Source organism: Cinclus cinclus, chromosome 1 (assembly GCF_963662255.1).
Source record: "Cinclus cinclus chromosome 1, bCinCin1.1, whole genome shotgun sequence".
NCBI lineage: Eukaryota > Metazoa > Chordata > Aves > Passeriformes > Cinclidae > Cinclus > Cinclus cinclus.
In genome coordinates, this window is record NC_085046.1 from 36,887,772 (window position 1) to 36,911,557 (window position 23,786).

Here is a 23,786-nt window from a genome sequence, read left to right on the forward strand (position 1 = left end):
CCCCACTAGCTCTTCTTTATCACTTTCTTTGCCCTAACCTAGATTATTTTCATCCTTTTTTGAGTGAGGAAAACTTTGCTCACTAGGAACAGCTCCACGTTATTATAATAATTTTTGACTACTTACCAAAGTGACATAATTTTGTTCATTTTATCTTTTGCAACTCAGTTAGAAACCTAGTGGCATAGATAGAGACACAATACTACTGTTTTACAAGACATCTATTGTATCTACTTTTGTTCTGATAAATACCCAGTAACTGCTGATTTGGCAGGAGGATTGGTAAGGGTACTACTATTCACAGTGTTTCTTTTTTTTTTTTTCCTTCTTCTTTAATCTACAGAATAAAGTATTTTATATACATTGGAACCAGTTAATGCCCTTTAGACAAATTTGTAAGTTGTTTCATAAAGCAGGAAAGACATTGCAGGGAAATATGTGCCAAAATGCACAGTCAAAAGGCTTTGTAAGTTTTATATGTCACTACAAGTCAATGCTGGAGATCAGTTCTACAACGATCAATGCTCAAGAGAAATGTTCTCATCTGGAGAAAATACTGCCCTTTTCCCCTCTTAGAATTTGTTCAGTTCTCTATCAAAAGTTCTGGCTCTTCATATATACTTTAAACTATAAATAAACACTGCATAGTTCAATGTTCTTTTTTTTTGTTTTGTTTGTTTGTTTCTTTTGATTTGAAAAATTATTGCAGTACAATGAATTCCTGTTTGGAGTTCAGTAAGGAGCAAACAGCACAGGAGTGTGGGTGGTCCTTATAGGCCCAGGAGCTGGTCGTAGGAGTGCTGGAGGAAGTGCTGAAGTCTGGAAAAGGGTGGCTGCTGGGGCTGTGCGAAGACTGAAGGGGGAATTCACAGCCACAGCAGCAGCTGCTGCTGCAGCTGCCAGCGGATTTGGTAAGATTCGTGGGGTCATCGGCTTTGAAGGTTCCTTTGAAAATACTAATTTTACCTGTGGGGAAGAAGAGAAAACAAACAAACAGACACAGATAATTTGTTCACATTAGCTACACGAGAGGGAGCTTGATTTAAGATTATACGTGCAAAATCAAGCAAGAGAGGCCTCGTGGTGTCTACTGACTCAGTGAGCTACGGACTTGTAAACAGGTGATACGACCTCACCTACTGGACAAGGTACAAGGATTTGGTTGGGGACAAAGAGTTCCAGTGTTCACACCTTATTGATGACACTCATAATTTAATATGAGGTTAGAAATCAGAGCAAATCTAAAACGGGCCGAGGGAATCTGCACCTAAGTAAAGCTGCATGTACCCTGCATCAATTAAACAGGAAAAAATCAGATATCAATTAATAGATCTCCATCTGGACATCTTAATGTAGAGACCAGAGCAGAATGAAAATGTATCCTAATCCCTGATTTTACAAAGTACTTTTGTTTTAATCATTAGGATGTGGGTTCTACTTAAAATTAAGATCTCCATATAGCTCCTCTTCATTTACTGCTGCTTCTAATAGCAAGCAAATAAACCAATCTTATCTTTCATGAGTTATGAAAATCTCTCATGTTTCATGTTTTAAATGGGTTTTGCCCCATATAATTTTTCCGCATCTTCAATGTCTTCAACAGTTTTCCACTAAGACAATGTTCATTCTTACAAGGATTATGAAAACCTTGATATTTTGGATATTTTAAAGTACTATTCTGTCAAACTATGATATTTCTGTTCCTGTCACTGAGGTTTCTTAAAAAAAAATTAAAAATCATGACATGATTTTAAATCTTGTGGACTACCAAATACAAATCAAAACCCCCCCTCATTTAGAGTTTCCTTAAAAAGGAAAAAACCCAAACCCTGAAGTTTCTCCAAGACTGAAAATATTCACAAGAGGTCCAGTAATATTTAAGAACATTTACATTTGGGATGCATACATATGACCATCAGAGTAGTCTCAATGGATTTCTGCAGTTTTCAGTGGAATTTCAAGTTTCTGATGAGACGCCAGGAGCCTGAATACCTTTGCAGTCCTGTTTTTTATAACTCTGAGATAAGATTAGAAACTTCATTTACTGACAAAGATAAGTTCCCATTGTCTCTGATGGACTTTTGGTGGGTCTGGGTCCTAGCATGACCTGAGGCCTCTTGCAAAGGGCGAAAACCTGAATACACAGTATTGAATATACAGAATATATGTACTGTGCTGTGGTACATCTCAGTCTTAGTATGGACACTTTCCACTTATAATGAAACACAATTTCTTATTCTTGACTTGAAAGGGATTTTCAAGTAATTAACTTGCACAATATCACTGACATTTTCAACTCAGCAGAACCCTAGTGAGTAAATCATCAGAAAGTAAGGACAGCAGTACTCTGGCATGAACCACAATTGAGTTTCATGATTACACTATCACCATATTCCAAAAGATGTGATGGTTCTTTACTTGCCAGAAGGATAGAGAAGTTTTATTTTTCTGAATACCTGCTGGCAACACTGCTGGCTTCCAGGTCCTTTAAAGTTCTGGAAGAAATTCTCAGATCAAGCCAAATTCTTTAATTCTCTTAACAAAAGATACAATAGAGAGTAGATAGGGAATTTATAAAATTTCCTATAATGTCTATGAAAAGCAATGATCTGATCTTTTCTTTGTTCAGTGTTACACCAACTGATCCAAGCTGTCTTGTTCCTTTGCTGAGCATATGACTTTTTCCTCCCTCCTTATATTTTTTAATGAATACCTTTTACAACCTTATTTAGAACAGAATAAAACCCAAGACCAACCAACCAAACAATACTACAAAACAAAACAGAAAACACCCACCCAAACAAACAACAAAAAAAATACCAAAACAATCCTGAGGAAAATGAAGGAAAAAAAAAAGTAGCCCTGAGTACAAAATACTCTTTGGTCTAGAGTTCCCAGTGAAGGATGTTTTTTGTAATAGCTATTTTATTGTGTAAATTTTGGACTATAAAATGCTTAATAACCTTTTTCTCTCCAGTGCAGTATTTAAAACTTGTTCCACAGTTGTGGCTTGAAAAAACACCAAGTCCCAACACTGCAAAACTTCTTAAAATCTGAAATATCACTGTGGGAATTTATAAAGCGTCTATCTCTGAAGGATGTAAATCTAGAACAGACAGAGAATATAATCTACAAATGATATTGAAAACATGGTAAAAGAAGGTTTTTGGTCTAGAAAAGCTATGAAAATGTAGCATGCTCTTTTTTGAGCTTCTGTAGACAAAATTGGTGATGCCCACACACGTCTTGTGTCATGAAGAACAAAGGTCTCATGTGGCTGTTTTTATTAAAAGGCTAAGGTTTTCTTTCTATTCTTGAAGGAATCAGGTACTTCTAATCTAGTTAGATAGCTTTTCAGTTAACTTATCAACATGGTCCTGGTTTCAAGGTAACTGCAAAACGAATAATATTTAGCATATACAGTACCTTGCACCTTCATTTCTAACTACTAATTAACTCAGATCAACATTAGAGTAAAGTAGCAATTATTTGTTTCATTTCCAATGAAGTAAGATATGTGACAAATAACTTGAAATATAAATGGGTAGCATCCTGGTTTCAGCTAGAGAGAGTGAGTAAAGAAAAATTAAAGAAAGAGCACTAAATTAAAGGTGAACTTAGAATATCTCTGGCTTGTTGCTGTGCCACTTTGCACTTCAAGTGACAACATTTCCCACAGTTTTTATATTCAAAACCAAAAAGGCTACATGGAGAACTGGTGTCTCCTTCCTTATTGAAGCCACAGTTCTACTGCACATATCTGTTCATTTATTCCTAACTCGTTTTCTCCTTCTTAAATATCTTTTGCCTCTTTGATGCCCTCTGGCCTGACCTGTATATTGTGAGCAATTGGGACTGAGGGAGCAGGAAAAGGACACACTGCCGTTTTTATCTTGAACCTTGGCTGGAGTTTTCAGAAATCACCATTACATAAATTGGTAGAGAACTGTGCACAGCAACAACAACAATAATGTAATGGTTGTTTTTATCCCTTGAAAAACAATGAATTTCTTAAAGGAATAATAATCCTGTCAGAAAGGCTTTCCTGATTCCATATCTTACTTACCCCATTATATATTGTCTATTCCTTTCAGTATAGTTTGTATTGGAGACCCTGATGTTTATTGTGGATTACTGAGAACCCCCATGGGGCTATTTCCCTATTAGTGGATCTATCAGAATGGGGCACTACTTTAGTCTACTGAATCCTGCACAGACATGCCACTCATGAGGGCTGCCCCAGCAAGGACCCAGTTTCTGCTATCAAGAGCTTGAACTGAGTAAAGTAATCAGAAATGGATTTTCACAGCTGAAAAATACCCAAACAACCCACCTCCATATTGTGCCTGCATCAGAGAAGAGGGTCAAGGCATAAGAGGCTAATCTCTGTGAGGACAATGAATCAACATCCTCCCTCTGCCAGAAGCATTTATAAACCCTTACAAAGGAGGACGTATAACATTCATGAAGTTTAACTGATGGAGAAGATAAATGGCAGATGTTTCATTATCCCACCCACAATATAAGCTGATTCTTAACTAGTGGTAGCATCCTAGAGGATTTTTTTAATTAAAAAGTAAACCTTTTTCTCAGCTTTTAGAGCTGGTAAGAATAGTGTTTCAGATAGTTTATTCTGTCTGTTGGAAATTTGACCAGAACCATGCTGAAACAGTTGAATGAAAGAAGAGACAGGTCTTGTACTTGTTTCACTTATTATCTCAACAATTCTCTAAATAAGGACAGAATGAATGGTTTATATTTTATAGAGTTCTATTTAGTTATTTCATCACTATTGTCCTTGGTGAAAACTGGAAAAATCCTGTTTGACATCTGGAGGCTTTTTCCATCTCTTGCTCTCTAATGCCCTTTGAAAACAAGCTTCTTTTCTGAGGTTATTTAGAGTAGCTACAAAAGCAAGGGTCCACAGGTTGTAGTAAACACCCTTCAAAGTATATAAAAAATCCCTTGTGTGCTTCCACTGGCTCCTTCATGTATTTGATACCCCAATAGCTTACACTCTTTACTTCTAAACATTTTTCCAGTTATGTTTTCCAAAAATCCTAGTCAATAGGATTCAAATAAAAATGAAATAAAAAGAGTGATTGTCTTACCCCCAGAGGATGTGTTCCCTTTTGGAGTTTGTTGTAAGGGCTGTATTTAGGTTTAGGCGGCTTCCCAGCAGCTCTGTCTTTGTGCCTTCTACTGCTTATGTGCTGTTAAAATATATTTTGGGGTGGGGGAAGAGGGGAAAGAAAACAAAGGGTGATAGTGTCACAACAGATCACTTCAGATTCTGCTTTACACAAGGTTACTGCTCCACTACTAAAGGGTTTTGCTCTAAAACAGCATTACTTTGACTAATGCAATAATGAAAGGGAATAACCTCTCTGGAAATTTGAAGGATCTTTTGTGCACCACATATTGGGACTGTAATTTTCATCAGTCCTAAGTTCAACTCTGCTTCTACTGCAGTTAAATATTTTCCCACCTTTTCTAACTTCAGCAGGATTTGAGTCAGGTTAGACAGAAGCCTTTGAAAAACTCCCCCTAGCTCTATAAAGCATCCGTCAAGTTCAATCCACTGCTGATAGAAAGTTTTTAAATAATATTAGATAGTAAAGCATCCCCTATATGGGGAAGAATATAAGGTCATAAAATTGTTTAAATTCCTAAGCTGCCTGGAGATCCTTCCGAGGTACTTATATATCAAACTAAGTGACAGTGAAAAAAAATGCATGACATCCATTATCTTCTTCATAAGATCCATGAGATTTTAAAGGTATCTTTCTACACAGATTATCTTGCAGTAAATATAGAAGTAAGAGACCTTTTTCAGAATTGTGTTTTTATATTGATTTTCATTTTCAAAAGAATGATCACAATAAAATGACATAGAACTGTTCATGTTTTCCTGAAACCAGAAGAATGGATATTGCATTTGTCCATTATTTAATTCAACTTATTTTTTAAAAAGTTCCTTAACAAGTAGCTAATTCCAATAGGCATATGGAATTAAACCAAGTGTTTTTCAGAAAGCTTTGATCATCCAAAGAATGACTGAACATAACTTAGTGTAATTGCAATTTAGAAGTTATGGTTCTTAGAGCAAAACCTTGATAAAAACATTAGACATCCTCTCCATCCCTCCATCCTCTCCATCTCCATCCATTCTAACTGGTTTACTCAGTGTTCTGTGGAAGTACTGACTGCACCCACCTTCACGTGTTTGTCAAGGCAAATATCATGCAGTACATGAAATGACAGAGTTTATTTGCTCAGGACAATTTAGCAGTCTAAAGACAGATGTAATGCGTTGCAGCTTAGACCTTCTATAACTCTTTACCAAATGCATATAATTGAGAGTTTTTGAGAAGATATATTCCATGCAAAGGAAAATCATAATCAAAAAAAACCCCATACAGCGTGGCCAAATACAATGGACAAAACTGTAAGTTCCATTTGGACACAAACTCTTATATTGACATGTGCTGACTGTATTGGTACTTTACTACCATGAAAACAAAGAACAGCCAAAGATTCTCCCTCTACAATCTGGGTGAGTACCTGTTTCAGTTGTGTCTCAGAGTTTACGTGCACATCACATATTTCACAGTGAAATGTTTTGTTCTGAAGGCCTGTGCTTCCTTTATTCACAGGTCCTTTGCCTTTTACGCCTGCCCGGGGAAAGGCTTTTATGGTTCCACTTCCATTCCGAGCTTCCAGCATAGTTTTGTGCTTAGTCCCTGGAGACAATAGAAATGGGAAACAAAACCAACTTTGGCAATTGGGTTACATTCATTGTTTTATTTTCTTTTTAAAATAAAATCATATGAGCCTCAGCTTTGCGCCATCTGCTCTCCTTGGAATAGATAGACTGTGTTGGTCTGTATCAGAATCATACTAATGTAACAGTGTTTCACACCTGATATTTAGTTACTAAATTACATACCTATAGGTAATGCACTAGAACAAAGCAGCCACACCAGAAAGTAGCAGCACAATCAGATATCCTGATGCGAAGTTAAAAGCGTTTGACTTTTCTCATTAACTCCCGCTGCTAATAAGACCTGAATTGTAGTTGCAAAAGACAAGTAATTTAGCTATTAAAGATGTAGTTGGCTTTGATTTGTAGTCCTCCTGAATAGATTGATAAACAGTAGGTCTAGGCAGCTTACAATTAAATCTGTAATTAACTAATTACTCTCCAAACCAGAAAGGAGCAGAGGTTCCTGGAAGCAACCTATGGATCATTAATGTCCTGGACAGAAACCAAAACATGTGAGAAATATTTATGTGAGAAAAATGCACTTGCTTTTTTTTCTTTTTTTTTTTTTTTCTTTGTAAATAGAGGTTGGGTAAAGAGCAATGATGTTCTGTTGCTGCACCTTTATTCAGACTGAATAATTTCTTACACTCTTGACCCCCACACAGGTAGTTTGTGATGATAATGGAACAACTACTGCTTCCAGAGCCACTGCTCCACTCTAATTGCTGTGTGCCTCCACAGAGACTTTTTTAAAAAAAATGCATGCGTGTGAGCACACACACTGTTTATCAGCACAGGCAGCAAACACTTGGAAGGTTGTGTTTAAATATTCAGAATAGTGTTTAGACTCTCAGCCTGATCAGAATATTTAGAATCTAATTCTCATTAAAAGTGTACTGCTTGAAGTTGAACTTTCACCAGTTGAAGATCTAGTGTATAGTAAACAGCATTCAAACAGCGTGATGGAATTTTGTTTCTCATGAATTCCAAGAATTTATAATTCCATTCTAATTCGAGTTCTATAGATATGCCAAAGTTATTCCTTTTTAAATTGTATCATAAAACCATTGATCACTTTGCTTTAGGTATATTATCACTGTGTCTACATTTCAAGCTAAGGTTCTCTTTCTGTCTCTTAACTCTACTTACCCTTGATAAGAGGTAGCCCCTGACATCCAAAATCAGGAACTTTCTGTAAGATGGCTATAGGTGGTCACTACCACCATATCAAATCCCAAAATCTTTTAACCCCACCCACCACAGAGCCAGTCAATAACATGTGTAAAATAGTGGCTGTGAATGGTGGCTCTCTGCTACTGGAACTTACTGATGCTACTAGCTCTAATGACAAGAAAAATTTAAAACTAAGACAGATGGAGGTAGACATTTACCCGTTCAACTCTCATGCAGCACCTGCTATCTGTTGATGAAAACAAAGGGGAAATATACATAATTTTAACAAATTATTTATTAACAGACAATATGGAGCTAAGAACTCTAACTCCCATAATGGAACTTGACTGATGCTCCCTCTTTCAGCCTTAATTTCTTATATTTCAAACAAACTAATGACATTCATATTCAGTTTGCTAGCTGGCACAAACAAAACTGTGCAAACTCTTAATACCAAAGGTAATGAAGTAGAGTTGTCATTTAGTTTGAGAAGGTTTTGAAGCTGCAAAAGCTAAAATGTAAGAAAATCTGCAACTTGCAATAAATTCCTCTCTTTTTTAAAAAAATCTCTTTGCCTGTAATGTTTATACTTTAATAGTTAATGAATCCCATGTAATCGCCAGTTTTCTGCCACCTCCTTGTCCCCTGCTGCAAGAAATCTAATCTATTCAGGGGAAGATAATTGCAGCACTCTTGAGACAGAAGGAAAAAAAAGGCAGCAAGCACTGCTCCATCTCACCACTGTTGTGCGCCTCCAGCTGTGAGGCAGAGTTGACAGCGACTTTGCATAGTGAACAATACAGCAGTCTTTTTGCTTTTTCTTCCTCAGTCTCAACGGAAGGGCAAGTGCTGCTGCTAGTGGCTGTTGTGGGGATCTTCTCCACTTTAGAGGTGATCTCAGTTGTCATAACACTGCTTTTCCGGATTTCCACGGTTGTCGTCGTTGATATTGCTGGTGTCCCTGTGTTAGTGTCTGTGGGCAAAGAGAGGAGATGGAAAGAAATTAAACCAACCAACCAACCAACCAACCAACCAACCAACCAACCAAAAAAATCGTGTGACCTTTGTGTGTGCTTGTTGACATCCCAATGCTGTGGTGACAGAGAGGCCGATTGTTCTGGTGATGGTTTGACTAATGGTGATGAACTAAACCTGACCTTTTTCTTTGTATTTCTTGTGGTTACAAAATACAGTACTCCCATGTACTGAAAAACCATGTGTTGTCTCCTGCAGACACACAGTTCTGCTCACACAGAACTCATAAACTGAACAAAAAGGTCATTAAGACTATAATGTACAACAGAAGAAAAATGCAATATAAGAAGTAATGTAAATGACCAGCACAACCAGCAGTTAAAATTTATACACACAACTTCAATGCATAAACACCATAGTAACACATAATGCTTATGCTGATTGAGTACCCAAGCTAAAGTTTTAACATCTTGTGCTAATAAAACTAAAATGAAGAAATTGTCCTTTATATCTGGTAAAAAAAATTAAATTGATACTTCACTTGAATTTCCCCAGCACCAACACTAAAGGAATGAAAGTAATTATAAATACACAGTATGCATTGTTATCCATTATTACATAATAATGATACATGCTAATAACAGTAACTAAATAAGCAGTGTTCTACATCTGAGACCTAAACAAACACTAATAAGATTTTTATTCTGCTATCAGTAGTATTTTTTGGAAAGACTAGAAGCAAGAAACATACCTAAATCAGGAAACCTAGTTCTTGCACCTAAGAACTTGTGCTTTTCCTGTAGTTCTCAAATCAAAGGGAGAGAAAACACACAATGATATTGGAGTTTGAATAATTTATGCATGATGTTTTGATATGGCAGCATCATGTGGTTTTTAATACTTAGCAGGGTGGAGGACAGCAAAATCCAGCAGTGAGGGCAGTGAAGAAGATGGCAGGTAGGGGACATGAGAAGGAGACAAAGGACAGGAGCTGTTCTACCTTTGCAGCATTTTATTTTATCATACTAAGCCTACTGAGCATTAGCTTTAATAATAATTTTTAAAAAAAATCTTAGTTACTTTACTGAGATATGCCTGGATTTGGGTACTTTCCAGAATAGCTCATTTTGGTTTCAGACATCACTTGGTGTTAGTGATGCTCTACCTGTACTATGCTTTATTTATTGCCTCCCATCAGAATAGACAAAATAGCAATTCTTTCACTTATAGAGCTAAGTACATACTCTGATGCAGAAGGGACACAACTACCTGATACCACAGTGGTGTAACTAGTACTGTTCAAAAACTTTGTTAATGAAGAATGTTCCTAATAGCTTAGCAGGGAATATCAAACTGGAAGCAAGCCAAACACACTGAGAAACCTGATTCAAAACAAGGTTAACGCCTTGAAGAAACAGTTTAGAAAATCAGATGCTTTTCAGTAAAGACAGTTACAGGAATCCTCACTCAATAGGTTTAATCTGATCTATTAACACAGAATGATGAACAACAAGCTTAGTACTGCATTTGGGTAAGTTTTATTGTTTATTTCATTTTGACTGTTTTCTTTGTTTATTTGCTTGGTCTTCAGAAAAATCTTTCCAGTAGCAGACATGATGAACACAGATCTCTTCTATCATTTGCTGTAAAACAGGTCCCCACAACACTGAAGTACAAAGCAAAAGATTTAGGAGGTATTTCTCCTCCTCTGGTCAGCTCTGGAGGCCCTGTGTCCAGCAATGTCAAAAAAAAAACAAAACCAAAATTACTTGCTTTGCTCTTAATCTAAACATAATACAAATGCAAAGCAACAAGAGAGGGTTTGTGATGGAGAGAGCCAAACTAAATTAGAGGTTTAGAAAACATGAAATGTGAATATGGAAGAAAAAGGGCGAGCACTGAGAATGTTTTTCATATCTGTAGAAGGTAGCTAAAAAAAAGAGAATATACTCTTCTCCCTCATCCCTTCTAGTAGAACAAGGAGTATTGGATTACATCAAGAGAGACTTAGATTAGATGTGAGGAAATTCTTTATATTATGAAGCCTGGGAATAGCCTACCTACACAGATCCAGAAACATTTCCTACCAAGGGACTTGAAGCTGGCTGAACAAATATCTACACAAATATGATTCCCTTTCAGTCAGTGGGAATATGATCCTTTAAGCTCTATTAAGTTCTATACATTGTGTATTTTGCAATGTTTCTACATACTCTCCCAGAGGCTTTTTAAAAATTATCATTCATAAACCCAAGAGAGTAGAGGTTTTAATTTGAATATTCTAGGCATTGACAGGCATTAAAGCATGTAGTAAAAATAAAGTCCCATTCAAGGTCAAATCGCAAAGAGAGCCTGAAGGTTGTCATTTTCTGAAGGTGCTGGGGATGTCAAATATCACTGCAGAAGGAATGGTGTTACCTTGCTGAATAGTCTCTTTTAATTGATGATTTTCTTAAAAATGATGTTTCAAAATAAAAAAAGTATTTTGAAATATTAAGCCTTTTGTTGGGAAACTGATGAAAAGAATAAAGCCCTGTGGAAGACCTGTCCACAAAACTGTAGAGTTAGTCACTCCTTTCCCATTCCAGGGAATCCACTGAATGTTTGCTTTCCTTCAGTCAAGAATTGCTGCAGTGAAATTATTTTCCTCAAAAGCCCACTCCCAGCCCAAACCCAGTTGCTTTATAAGCATCAACACTGCTTTTAAAACATCAGTTTCTGCATCCTGGTATGATTGTGCAGTAGGCTTAGCCAAAGTACTCTCTTGGTGACATGGAAGGCAAAGGACAGATGGCCCGGGGGGGGGGGGGGGGAAGGGACATTAACATTCTCTCAGGATTGGTGGCAAAGTTGGTGCTGATTCTAATCTTTCAGGAAATTAGATAGCTACATCAATCACCACTGCCAGCTTTGCAGTGTAAGGGTCGGTATTTAGCCCTAAGCAAATTATGGATGATAATTTCTTTACTTTCCATAGGAGAACTCGAAGCAATCAATGAAATAAAAAGAAGAAAAAAAAAAGCTGAAATAACAGTAGATTTTATTCTGCTTCAAGTGCTGGCCTTCTGTATGTATGTTGATCTAGTATTTCACCATGTAATTATTTTAAAGCGAAAAGACAATACACTCAATTATACTAGCTGTTTTGGAAATTTTGAGGTTATTTTGATATGCATGAATGAAAGTAGCATAGTATTTAAAAATTAAAAATGGTAAATGTCATCAGCATATTCTTCATCTCAAAAAATAATCAAAGTTCAGTGCATATATTCTGCATTTTTACGAGGTGCCCTATATGAACACACTTTATATTCTACTAATGCAAATACATTGACATTAGAACATAAATAGAAAACCATTGAAGTTCACCATGTAAAATCCATGACACATTTAAAGATGCAAAGCTGCTCATCCTCATATAAAGTTTAGAATTTTCAGCAGAGATTAAGGATAAAACATTTAAAAAGCTGTCAAGTAAGCTTACAAAGAGGCAATTCAATTTCTTTTCTCACAAGAACTTTTAACCTAACCAGCATGGGTGTCTTTGAATATATTAAAATGTTGCTGCCTGTCCACAGTTCATTGCCCTGAATACAGGGTTCAGTATTAAAGGTATAAGGGATTAAAAAAAAAAAAAAACAAAGAAAAACAACACCAAAAGGAAGTCAGAATTCATTTGAGTTCATGCCTTGTAGGCTGAGTCAGCATTTCTTAACACTATATTATGACAGTGCTTTAAGAACTATTTCAATTTTAAATACCCTAAAATTGAGCTGGAAATTCAGCCACAGTCAAATGGAAGATTTGTTTCTGTTGATGCAGGCTTGCAGCACTGTGCTATTTTCATACCAGCAGCTCACAGCAAATATTCATTATTGGAACTCTCACTGCTTGGCTTTGGTATAGAAGTTGATTGCTGATATTGTATGGAACTGGGCTCTAGTAGCAAAAAAAAAAAAAAAAAAAAAAAAAAAAGGAACACTTCAGGATTCACAGTAATCCATTTGTGTTAATGGTCTTAATATAGCAACAGAATAAAAACTACAAATATAAAAATATTACATTACAATCTAAGCTTGGTCGCTGGCAAAATCAAAGGTCTATTTTAACAAGAGACAAAGACAAGAGACAAGGACAAGTGAAGTAATATTCAGTGAGAACTGACTTCTTTGAGTACTACAGATACCATGGTTCAAGTGAAACACTGCATTGTGATTAAGGTTCTTCTAAGTAAGCAGGATTAATTTTATATCCCAGCTATAACATTAATGAACTTTCTTTAGACTGAAGCAAAAAGAAAATTACAGATAATGTTTTTCTTCTGAGCATGTGAAAGTCTCACTCATCAGTTCCTGCTACTAAGCCTAAGAATTTCTTATCCTGAAGCTATAAATAGACCCACTGAGAGAAATGTACTCTGACTTCAAACAAATCACAAATATTTATGACCATGTTTTTTCTTCCGCAATCTCAAGTGGCATACATTTAAATATATCTGATTTAGCATATACCCATGCATTCTAGTCTCATTTAAATCAAACTTTGCCTTTGGCACAAAAGGATTGAGCATTTGGCCCATAATGCTGTTCAGGAAAAATAATAAACAACAAAGCAACCCCAAAAAACCCAACAACTGTGCCCCTGCAAAAGGTAAAAAACACTATTTTTCATGACAAACAGAACTTGATATGAAATATTTCACTATATAAGACCTCTTAGTATTGCAGAAACATCATCAGCTGGCTATCTCATAACAATGATGACTAAGAACTCAGTCCTCGGTTTCCTTGGGCTGCTTTGAAAACCCCATTTTCCAGGACTTCTATGGTAACTACATTTGAAGATAAGACTTAATTCCTTTGAAATCTATAAATATAATAGTGGAGTACACCAAAACCAAAGTACCATTCCCCCAAAATTTATGACTGACAGATATTTTTGTGCTTGCCTGATTTTCTGTTCTCATATATTGAAACATAAACATGTGTGATAACACATCCACTGGCTCCAGAACATAAACAAAATACTGTGAAGAACTTTGACTCAAACATATCAACTTCTTATCCTTTACATGTGCAGAATACAAACTTGCATATTTTGTGGTCGGTGGATATCTGGCCCTTTACAATATATTGTACAAAAAGTTATTTTGGTATCACATTAGCAAAAATCCAGTCATTAGACTTAGTTTTACATTCAAAACCTGGATTCAATCTATTTATTATAGATACACACTTCTCATAATAGTTATTTACTTGGAGAGATATAAGCCTATTTTTAGAAGGGCCATATAAATTTTCTCTAAAAAGATTATTACATCATGATTTAGAGACACGGGTACCAAACATCACAGTGTTTTGTGGTGGTGGGGTTTTTTTTGTTTGCTTTTTTTTTGTTTGTTTGTTTTTTTTGGTTTTTTTGTATAAAAGACCAAAACAATTGACAGCTGTGCAATTCATCACTTTATGGTCACCTTCAGTGGCACAATATGAAATATTGGAAACCATGGTGTTCACCTGATCTTCTACGGGATAGATACCAATTACTAGGCAATAATGGAAGAGTCAAGAGCTCTGAAGTAATAAGCAAAGCTGTGTATGACCAACCAGGAACAGTATTTGAAAATTTTTGATGAGCTGTTAGTTTTGAACTTGTTTCTGTAGACTTTTTTAAATGGCTGTTTACCTTTTTTGTCTCCCTTTCCTTGTAACTACCCTGGCTCGTCAGTACTTTCTCAGTCAAGTTCCTTGCAAACTTTCCTTGTCTAGGTGTCTATCAAAATTAGTTTTATTATCCCAAAAGTGGGAGTCTGAACATGTCTAAGATATTGGCCAAGCTTTTGCTCAAATGTACCAAACAAGCATTACTGAGAAACTGAAAGACTGCAAGGATTCCCAGAATGAGTATGAAAAGCAAATACCAGGAATTTTTTTGCATTGTAATTGGATTAGCAATGACCTTAGTATTTTGACGAGTCCCTGATTTTTAACACTTAAATAAATAATATTATACACAGTGTTCATCACTCAGAAGATGAAGAAACAACTGGCTACACAACAAGTGACTTCATTTTACTGCTGCCTCTAATCCATGCTTCCCAGCGACATGCCTTGGTGGTGATTTGATGGCAGGGAGACAGAAACAGGATGTACAGTGACAAAAGGTGTCCACAGAGAGAGCAATGGTGAAAAGGAAGTCGCAAACTTCATATATTTTATCTGTGGATATTTTCCTCTAGTTAAACTCAATTCTGTCAAGTCCTCAGATGATCTTCTTCATTAATTAGAAGTACAAAATTTTCTAATGAAATTATACCTAATTTTTACTAGCAGTTCTCGTGGTTTATAGCACAGTTCATTCATCTTGAACAGGAGGAACCACAGAGGGACAATTGCATTCCTGTTGAGGTTAATTGAATGGAGCTGGCAGCAACGGCAGCAGCTGGGGGGTATAAGGTCTTTGGAAAGCAAAGGAAGTAGGTGGGGAAATGTCACACTGTGTCTGGGTTTTGGGTTCTTAGGAAAATGTAGCTGAGAAAAACATGACTGGAAGGTAAGGAAATGATTAGGAGAAACCATTTCTTTTTCAGGTCGTTTAAGGGATGTTTGGTGATGACTGAGTTTGGAGACTGAACTGTCCTTATGATTGTATAGATTTTTCCTCAGTGAGGCAGAAGATTGCCTTTCACTAGCTATGAGTTAAAGGGTCCTCGTGCAAAGAGCTGCTGGCCGAAATTACTTTCACAGTTTAATGATTGGGAACTCTGTAGTGAAAATTTGATTTGAAACCAGGACAAAGTGTTTGCTTAAGAGGTGGAGCTCACACTCAAATGGAAAGAGAAGTTTTGCATGCCTGAGGCTATGCTGACAAACTGCTACCAGTTTTACATCTGCATGCACCTCAGTATGCATTTCCCAGCTTTTAAGTAAAAGTAAACATAATAAAAAATATACTTGCAGCTAATCTTAGTGCATAAGTAGAAATTGAGCACCAGTTCAGTTTATCACCACTAAAAACCAAATAACTGGGAAAAGCTAAAAACCCAACAAGAAAAAGGTTTTGTAAGATATCCTACAGTAAAATTAATTTGCCTTGAATGTCTCTTTCTGGAGGCCAATGTGCACAGCAGTCTCCATCTGTATTGTCATCCTCTCTGCTCCTCCAAAGCAGGTCAGCTGCACATGAACTGCCTGTTGCTGCTTGGCTTGTATTGAACACCAGACTTCCCAGGGAATATCTGGGTGATTCAGCTTCATACAGAAGTCATCCAGAGACAGCCACAGCAGTGGAAAGGAATGACTGTATTCCCAGGAACATCCTTGGCACTGTGTGAATAACTAGCACAGACAGTAGTCCAAAATAACGTTTAAAAACAGGGCCTGCATAAGTGCCAAGGTCCAGGTGGCATGAGTTATACCCAGTCAGTACTGGATACAGTATTACCCCAAGGAGAATTCAGGGAGCGACTTTTCTCTGTGTCAGTAACAGCAATGACTTCAAAGTATTGCTTTACTACCCAACAACCCATTAGAGCTTTAACTCACACCATGTACCTGGGAGAGGAGATTGCTCTTACCAAGGTCAATAAGTAACTATGATTTGGTTTCTGACTCCTACTCCTGCTGCCCCACACACTTACCATGCAGACATGGGGAAGGAAGCAGCAGACAAGCTATTCTCTTTCACTTTGCACCGTCAGTGATGCAGTGATGGAAGAGAGTTTTGAAAGGGCCTCTCCTGAATTCCCCTTCTCTTTAACAGGGAAAGCTCAGTCTGGGCTATACACTGCTGGAAACTGAGAGGTATTTTTCACAAAATAAGTAGGCTAGCAAAGCCTATTTAAAACTTGATATCAAAAACAATTTACAGTGGAATGTCTCCCCAGCAATCTGTCACCAAAAACAAAGAAGCATGGAGAAGTATTAATCACCAGCAGAAGAAGAGAAAATACATTGCTTTCATTAATCAGATGGAACAAGGAAAGAATAAGTGAACTGCGCTGCAGATTGTAAAGGATTGCTCTCCATTTTAAGCAGGTAGTTGCTTTTTTTGTTGTTGTTTTTGCATTTTAAGTGTGTTGAATGTCCTCTTTAAAAGCTCCATCTAAATGCTAAGCTTCAAAACACATTTATTGTCAGAGAATTCCTAGTAGTAAATTAAAATAACTGGAATATAACTCAGAATTTCTAAAAAGTCTGACTTCTGACTGCTATTGCAAGTGTAATATCTCATGGCATTCCCCTGTCTTGAATTCAGGAATAATTAAAGCTATCCCTTTTACAGCAGCTTACTTCTTTTACTGGAGAGCACTGAACTAGTAAATCTGATTTTGGCAAAGCATGAAGTTGTGTCTAACATAAGAATTGCCACTTGCAGTACCAGAATCACAATTGTATAACTTTTCTCAGTAGAGAGAAGGCAGGGAGAACAGTGAGAAGAAGTCTTTCAGATATCTGTATTTTAACGCATTTTAAGTAGAGCTCATGGGGGATGTGTTCCACGGACTGATCAGCAATGACTTCACTACAAAACACCTGCACTTCCTGAAGTAGCTGAGATACTGAATGCTCACATTTGGAAGAACAAATTTCACAAGGAATTGAGGAGTACAGGAGATAGTGGTATTATTACCATTACTTAGTCTTTGGGGTAAATAATTGTTTTGATTTTCCTGGTATCCCATTTAGATTTTGTTAGTCTTCTTCAGTCCAATGTTTTTACAAGGAATTCTTCCCTTGACTGATCACATATGGTTGATAGCATATTTTCTAAATTGACAAGAGTACTCTTTCTACAAGAATAGCAAGTGAGTGGTTGAGTGCCAGGGAAAAGAAAACCTTTTACAATTTTCTGTCTCTGGAAGAATCTCTTACTAGTCACAGCTGCAGTTACTACGACTGTCTATTAAACTTGTTCTTATATCTCCACCAGGGTCCATAATCTAAAATAAATTATTTTACTACTGTCTGCATGCCCTCTTCTCCTTCCCCTCTCCAACCCACCACAGGTCACTTCAGGGCTGGGGCTGAAACAAAGGGTTTATGAAACACCCTGTCTCATCATTACAATTAACATTGAATGATGTTTATAGAGGGTTTCACAGACAATACAGACCATAATTTCTAAATAATTTGTCATCACAGTTCTTGGTATAATTTACAGGGTTTGGGTTGTTTTTTTCTTACTTTTTTAAATAAAACAATTATTTTGTATAACATGAGCCATCTACATTGTCTCTCATGTGCCAGTCATTCCTCTGCCTTCAGGCAGACTGCTACCAACTGAACTATTAGTCTAATAATATTAGCTGACAGAAGAAACATATTTAGTAAACCACAGTAAGGCTGGATAAATGGTTCTGGGATAAGGCAAAGACCAACAGAAACCTGTCTACTTCAACATTTAATGAGCTCCCTTTCATCAAATGCTGTCTTTGTCAGAAGGGACTGAATCAACCCTTCTTGTCTCTTCCAGTAGTGCTCCCTGACACCATCCAAACATATCCAACAGAGAGGTTATTAGTACTTTGCTGTTAGGGGTGTTTATCTAGTCAATACAATAATTTTACCAGGCAAGCTCTCCACAGAAGCAAAATGCAAGAAGTGATGTTTTCCTAGCCCAAAGCTGTTCTCATTAATTATATAAAGCCTTCAGCACACAAGAGAACAGTAAAAATCAAAAAGTATTTCCTTGTGGCTCATTTCATAGATATCATTCCTACTTTCAAAGCTTATAGAATCAAATATATATTTGATTTAACCAATTACACACAAAACAATGATGGGTTTGTATTTTAGGATACAAAACTAGCAGAATAGGCTTTACAGGAAATGACTGCTCTTAGTTTACAGTGACAACAGAAGAGAGTAGCTGCATATTAATGGAAATCAGTACCAAAATGGCAGCACAAGACTAGCTGTAGCAAATATTTGAAGGTTCTGGATGAGGTATTTAGTTCTTGCTCTGCTTTGTCCTTTTCATACATATCCTTTTGTAAGGCTGCTATTAAATGCCAATGTTATCTTGAAAATTATACGTGACATACATTAATACTTATAATGACATAATGAATTAGTCAGAAGGTTTGGTCCAGTACTTGCAAAGTAAAGGTAAATGCATTGTAAAAGTGTGGTTCTTAGGCAATTAGCCACAGGCAAAGTGAGTGCTCCAATCTGTTCAGAACAAATATCATGGAGGGATATTTGGAGAAAACAATCTTGAGCAAGAGGATCAGGACTGATAATAATTGAAAACTCTGCTAGTTCTGTTCATTTTTTTTTCCCCAAGCAGGAAAAGGTATTAATGACCATAATTACAGTTTTGACTAATTTCTTCAGTAAACCTAAATTGTCATTCTCTTCATGTGCCACATTTTTCTTTGTATGCAGCTCTTTCCCTAACAACATAACACTGTAGCAACAAAAAGGTTTCAGCTTCCCTTCTAAACGTGGCTGTAAATACTACACCACTTACAAGATCATACCGAAGCTTCCTCTGTTAAATTTTTTCCTTTCTTGTACGTGATAGTTATTCAAACATCACCAGATCTGACATCTTTCAGACCCAGCATTATCTGCTAGAAAAGAGAAGAAGAGGAAATAGAAGTTTTCTTTATCAGGGTAATATACTATTGTGCTAGTTCCTTATTTTTTATTGTCATATCTCTCTCTTATATACGCTAAAATGGAGAAAAATGTACAAATAAGAGTCCATGAAAGAACCAATACAAGCCCAGATATTGGAAAATAGCCCTCATTTGTAGCTATTTTATGAATAATTGTATGTATTTTTCATATTCATGTTTACATGGAGTCTAGGTGAATAGGTGCAATCTGCCTGCCTCAACAGCCTTTAGGCATATAAATATTTGTTAAGGAGCATGTAAATTTGAAGGATTACAGAACTGCAACAATCATCATTCCACAGCCACACCTTCACTCAGTTTAGCACTATGACTTTTCTTTTAAAAGTGGAATTTTTAGTATTTCTATTGACATCAGGTCTTATGTCAAGAAATCCAGTTCAAAGCCCTGCTGAAGAGCAGAATACACCAGGAGCGGGGAAAAGTATTAGCAACTGGATAATACAATTAAGAGCAATAACCCAGAATAATTCTGTGTAAGGTCTGAGGGACTACCAGAGGGATGATGATGTGGAGTGCATTTTACCACCTCTTGCTTACTCCTACTTTAGTATGTAGCAAATAATTTAAAAAAAAATGCAATCAGTTTTTCAAATTTTTCAGAGGAAACCAGCTGCACATAAAACCAAAAAAGTGATTTGGTTGAAAAATACGGAATTAAGGCCTTTGGGGGTTTTTTTGTATTAGCTTTCATAAACCTTGGTTAAAAGTTGCAGTATGACTGCATTAGTAGAGTAACAGCAGCTGCAACAACAAACTTCTGAACACCCTTCACTTTCTGCAGTATCCAATACAAAGACATTTAAACATCTCTGTAGCACTGACAGACTATATTAGATTCTTGAGCTTTTACAGTTGCTACCATTCCATACAGAGAAAATTACAAATGGATTTCTTAGGATCACTTTGCATCACACAGCATTTTAAAAACCTTAGCAGAGGTTATGAATGATAATAGCACTGCTTTTCTGAAACAAAAATTCAGATATGTCATTCTCTGAAATTTCAATATATGCTATGAAATGGAGGTTTCAACCTTTGAGGCAATTCCAGTGTTTTAATTTGCAAAAACTAGAAATGATTATTTGCAATGCAAAGAATTTGGCCAACACTAGCACAACAAGTTTGCTTACATAATGCTTGTGCATTAGTCATTTGGCAGGCAGGTAGGGAGCTTACTTTCCTCTCCTTCAGAAAATCTACATAAATTGTGACCTTGTAAACCGAAGGAGATATGGGTACACATACCTAGAATATTTTTTATTTTTTCATGAGTGGGAGAGAAAGACTGTAAGTTAATCAGAAAAAAAGAATACTGGTTCCTTCCTCTCAAAGCCTCTGAGCTGTAGACCAAGTGAATCTATAGATCAACACATCCCTTAACGCATGACCGTGAGAAAAATGTATACACTTGTACAGCTGTAAGATTTTTGTGAAATGGAAAACGAGAAGGTGGGAAAAAGCTCAAAGCAGCAGCTCCAGGCTTCCACTGCCATACAACCATTAGCAAAAAACCTTGTGGCCTCACTCTTCTCCAAAAGGCTACACATTGGCTCCCCTCCCTCACAAAGTATAATCATACCAGTACAACCCAAATATATTACATTTACAGTATACAGAATTGAAACAAAAGCTTTACCAATAATTTGGAAAATTGAAGGGATTTGAGGCATTTGGCTTCAAAATAAGCCTTCCATCAGTTTTCCCAGAAAGCTACTTTACTGTGCTTCCCAAATTTGTTTACTGTACAACATGCAGATATCTGATACCTTGCATGTCCAGGTAACAGTGAAACCAAGATTTTTAAAGGCTGTGCATTGTTCACAAACATATAGAGCAGAAAGCACCTCTATCTGTCAATCCCATGGCAGGAAATAACTGTGGACAAACACCTTAATATTCACTACTCTAAAATGAATTGTCCTGACAAAAGAGGTGAAGATCAGGGTGGATAAGATAACTCATTCAGTGGGGAAAGTGTTTTGTATCATCAATAAAATTCTGCAGGAATAGAGAGTCCATAAGTCAATCGTAAACATCACAACTCAGAGGTGGCAAGCAGTGCTCCAAAACTATGTTTTTATAAACTTTTTTATATTGCTTTCATACATTTATCATAAGAAATTCAGGTAAAGATTAAGCAGGTAAACAATGTGGCAATCTAGACACAATTCCCATCAAAACAACCCCAAATCCCTTCACTCCTTTTAACCTTAGTTTACATGTGTTTTTAAAGTAAGGTAGAGATTATATTTCAACACTTCAAATGCTGCAGCATGCAGTAGTAGATGCAGTTTTGAGGTCTTATGAGAATCCTTAGAAATACATTACAAAAATTAGATTTCCCAATTTTATATGCTGTGCTAAAATGTCATTGAGGAAGAGTAGAGCTGCCATTAGCTATGAGAACAATGCATTCAGTGCTTTTTAGTATAAGCAGTCCTCAAAGGTAAAAAAATATTTGAAAATACGGCCCAAAAATGTGAAGGCCTAAGGGTCAGTTATAAGTTGCTAACCACCTATAGCAGCACAGGCAGCTTGAAACTAAGTAAGGGTAGTAAAGTCAAAATGGAACCATTAAAGCAAATAACCAGAATGGCTACCTTTCTTTCTAGTTGTAATTTTAATATTTATAGTCTTAAGGGAAATAAATTCTACAGGTTGAGGGTTTTTTCCCCAAAGCTCTTTTTATATATTTCTGTGTGCCCTTTTATGTCTTGTCTGACTACTTTCCTACTTAAGGAAAGCCCAATAAAAATCCTCATATAATAAGCAAACAAGCAACCACCTAAAGTTCACTTACTGTCCATTTCAACAAGTAATCTTTTCTTTGTCTTCATTAGGCTGTAACCTCTTATACTTCATTAACAACAGGACTTAGTGATGCCAGAAAAGATGATCTGGACTAAAATGCCTTCTAGTCTGTGCTCTTTCATGATCTAAAGACACAGCCCACAATAATTGACATTCCAACCCACATTAGGTAAGACTGTCACTATACATGGAATTTCTTCTAACATTCTATCCTAGAAGGAATCTAAGTTCCAAGATGGAACTTGCCCAGCCTTGAGAAAGTTGTGAATACTGGTTTCAGCCTTCCAACCTCCTCTCTTAAATAGTTTGCACCACATCTTACATCTCTAGCTTCATTGCAAGATTGTGAATGGAACTTTTCTCAGGAAAGAGTCATAGCTTTAAGTCATTAAGTGCACAGACTTGAGAGCTACCAAGCAGGGTTTTCTAACATATTAATCACAGATTTGTCAACTCATCAGTGATCTCTCTGCAGTCTTAAGTTTTTCACTATTTTCACAAAAATAAATGTTATTGGACTGGAAAGCGTCCATGTTTGGTAACATCTTTCTTTTTGTGACTTCGGGCTGTAACAGCTGTTTCAAATGTCAGCAGATAGGGCAGAATTAAAAAGGATAGACAATGTGGACAAGGGAATTGCAGATCTAACCTATTTGTGCCTAATGCCAAGAAATCTGCAGATGGGTAGCTGTTTATCAATTCTCTCATCTAAATTTATTAATACTTTTATTATTCCAAATATGCAGCTGCCACAATGCCACATAAGATGAGTCTGATAAAGCAATCTCTGCTGTACAGGGATACTGAAAAAATGTCACATAACAATTGACATCCCAGGAAGAGCAAGTTTTAGCAAAATATTCAGGTAATTGGTGTTTTAAAAAATAACTTTGAAGTTAATTTTCTATGCTATGTAGAGGACACCCATCTAGAATATTTCTCTCGAATACATAGTTAACAAAAAGACCCAGGCTCCTCATTTCATTGCATAGGTGAAAGTCTTTTGTCAGCTGATTGCACCATACTTCTGGCTGCCAAGTTATCCTCTGAACACATTTCATGACCTAAGCCATTCCTTAATTCTAATCACTAAAACTAGACAAGTATTTTTTATGATCTCCCTTTTGCTCAGGTGGCATGATATATTGCTGCAGTGATTTGGCTAAGTTTCCCACTGATAACACTGGTCTAAGACATGACACAATCAATTTCCCTCCAAGTATCATCATGAGTGCTTGCACTCCCCAATCACTACAGGCTGTGTTGCAATATAGAGTTCTGATTACTGTGCTACTTTGTTCAAATGCAGGTTAAGACCACAAAAGAGAACTTTTCTGTAAGTAGCATCAAAAAATAGAAGAAGATAAATTGTTCTTGCAACCACAGATCTATGAAAAAGTCCCAAAAACGGGATGT

General features: G+C 36.5%; 1 protein-coding gene across 1 annotated transcript in view; it reads right to left on the reverse strand.

Annotated features, from left to right (window-relative positions):
- Positions 1 to 279: 279 nt before the first annotated feature.
- The window catches only part of ZNF385D (zinc finger protein 385D), a 406,850-nt gene continuing 383,343 nt past the window's right edge, over positions 280 to 23,786 (reverse strand). The window contains exons 6-9 of the mRNA XM_062508742.1: positions 8,679 to 8,912; positions 6,565 to 6,743; positions 5,112 to 5,213; positions 280 to 966 (exon numbers count right to left, since the gene is read on the reverse strand). Coding sequence (XP_062364726.1) covers positions 733 to 966; positions 5,112 to 5,213; positions 6,565 to 6,743; positions 8,679 to 8,912 — 749 coding nt within the window. The 3' untranslated portion in view covers positions 280 to 732. The remainder of the gene's footprint in view (positions 967 to 5,111; positions 5,214 to 6,564; positions 6,744 to 8,678; positions 8,913 to 23,786) is intronic.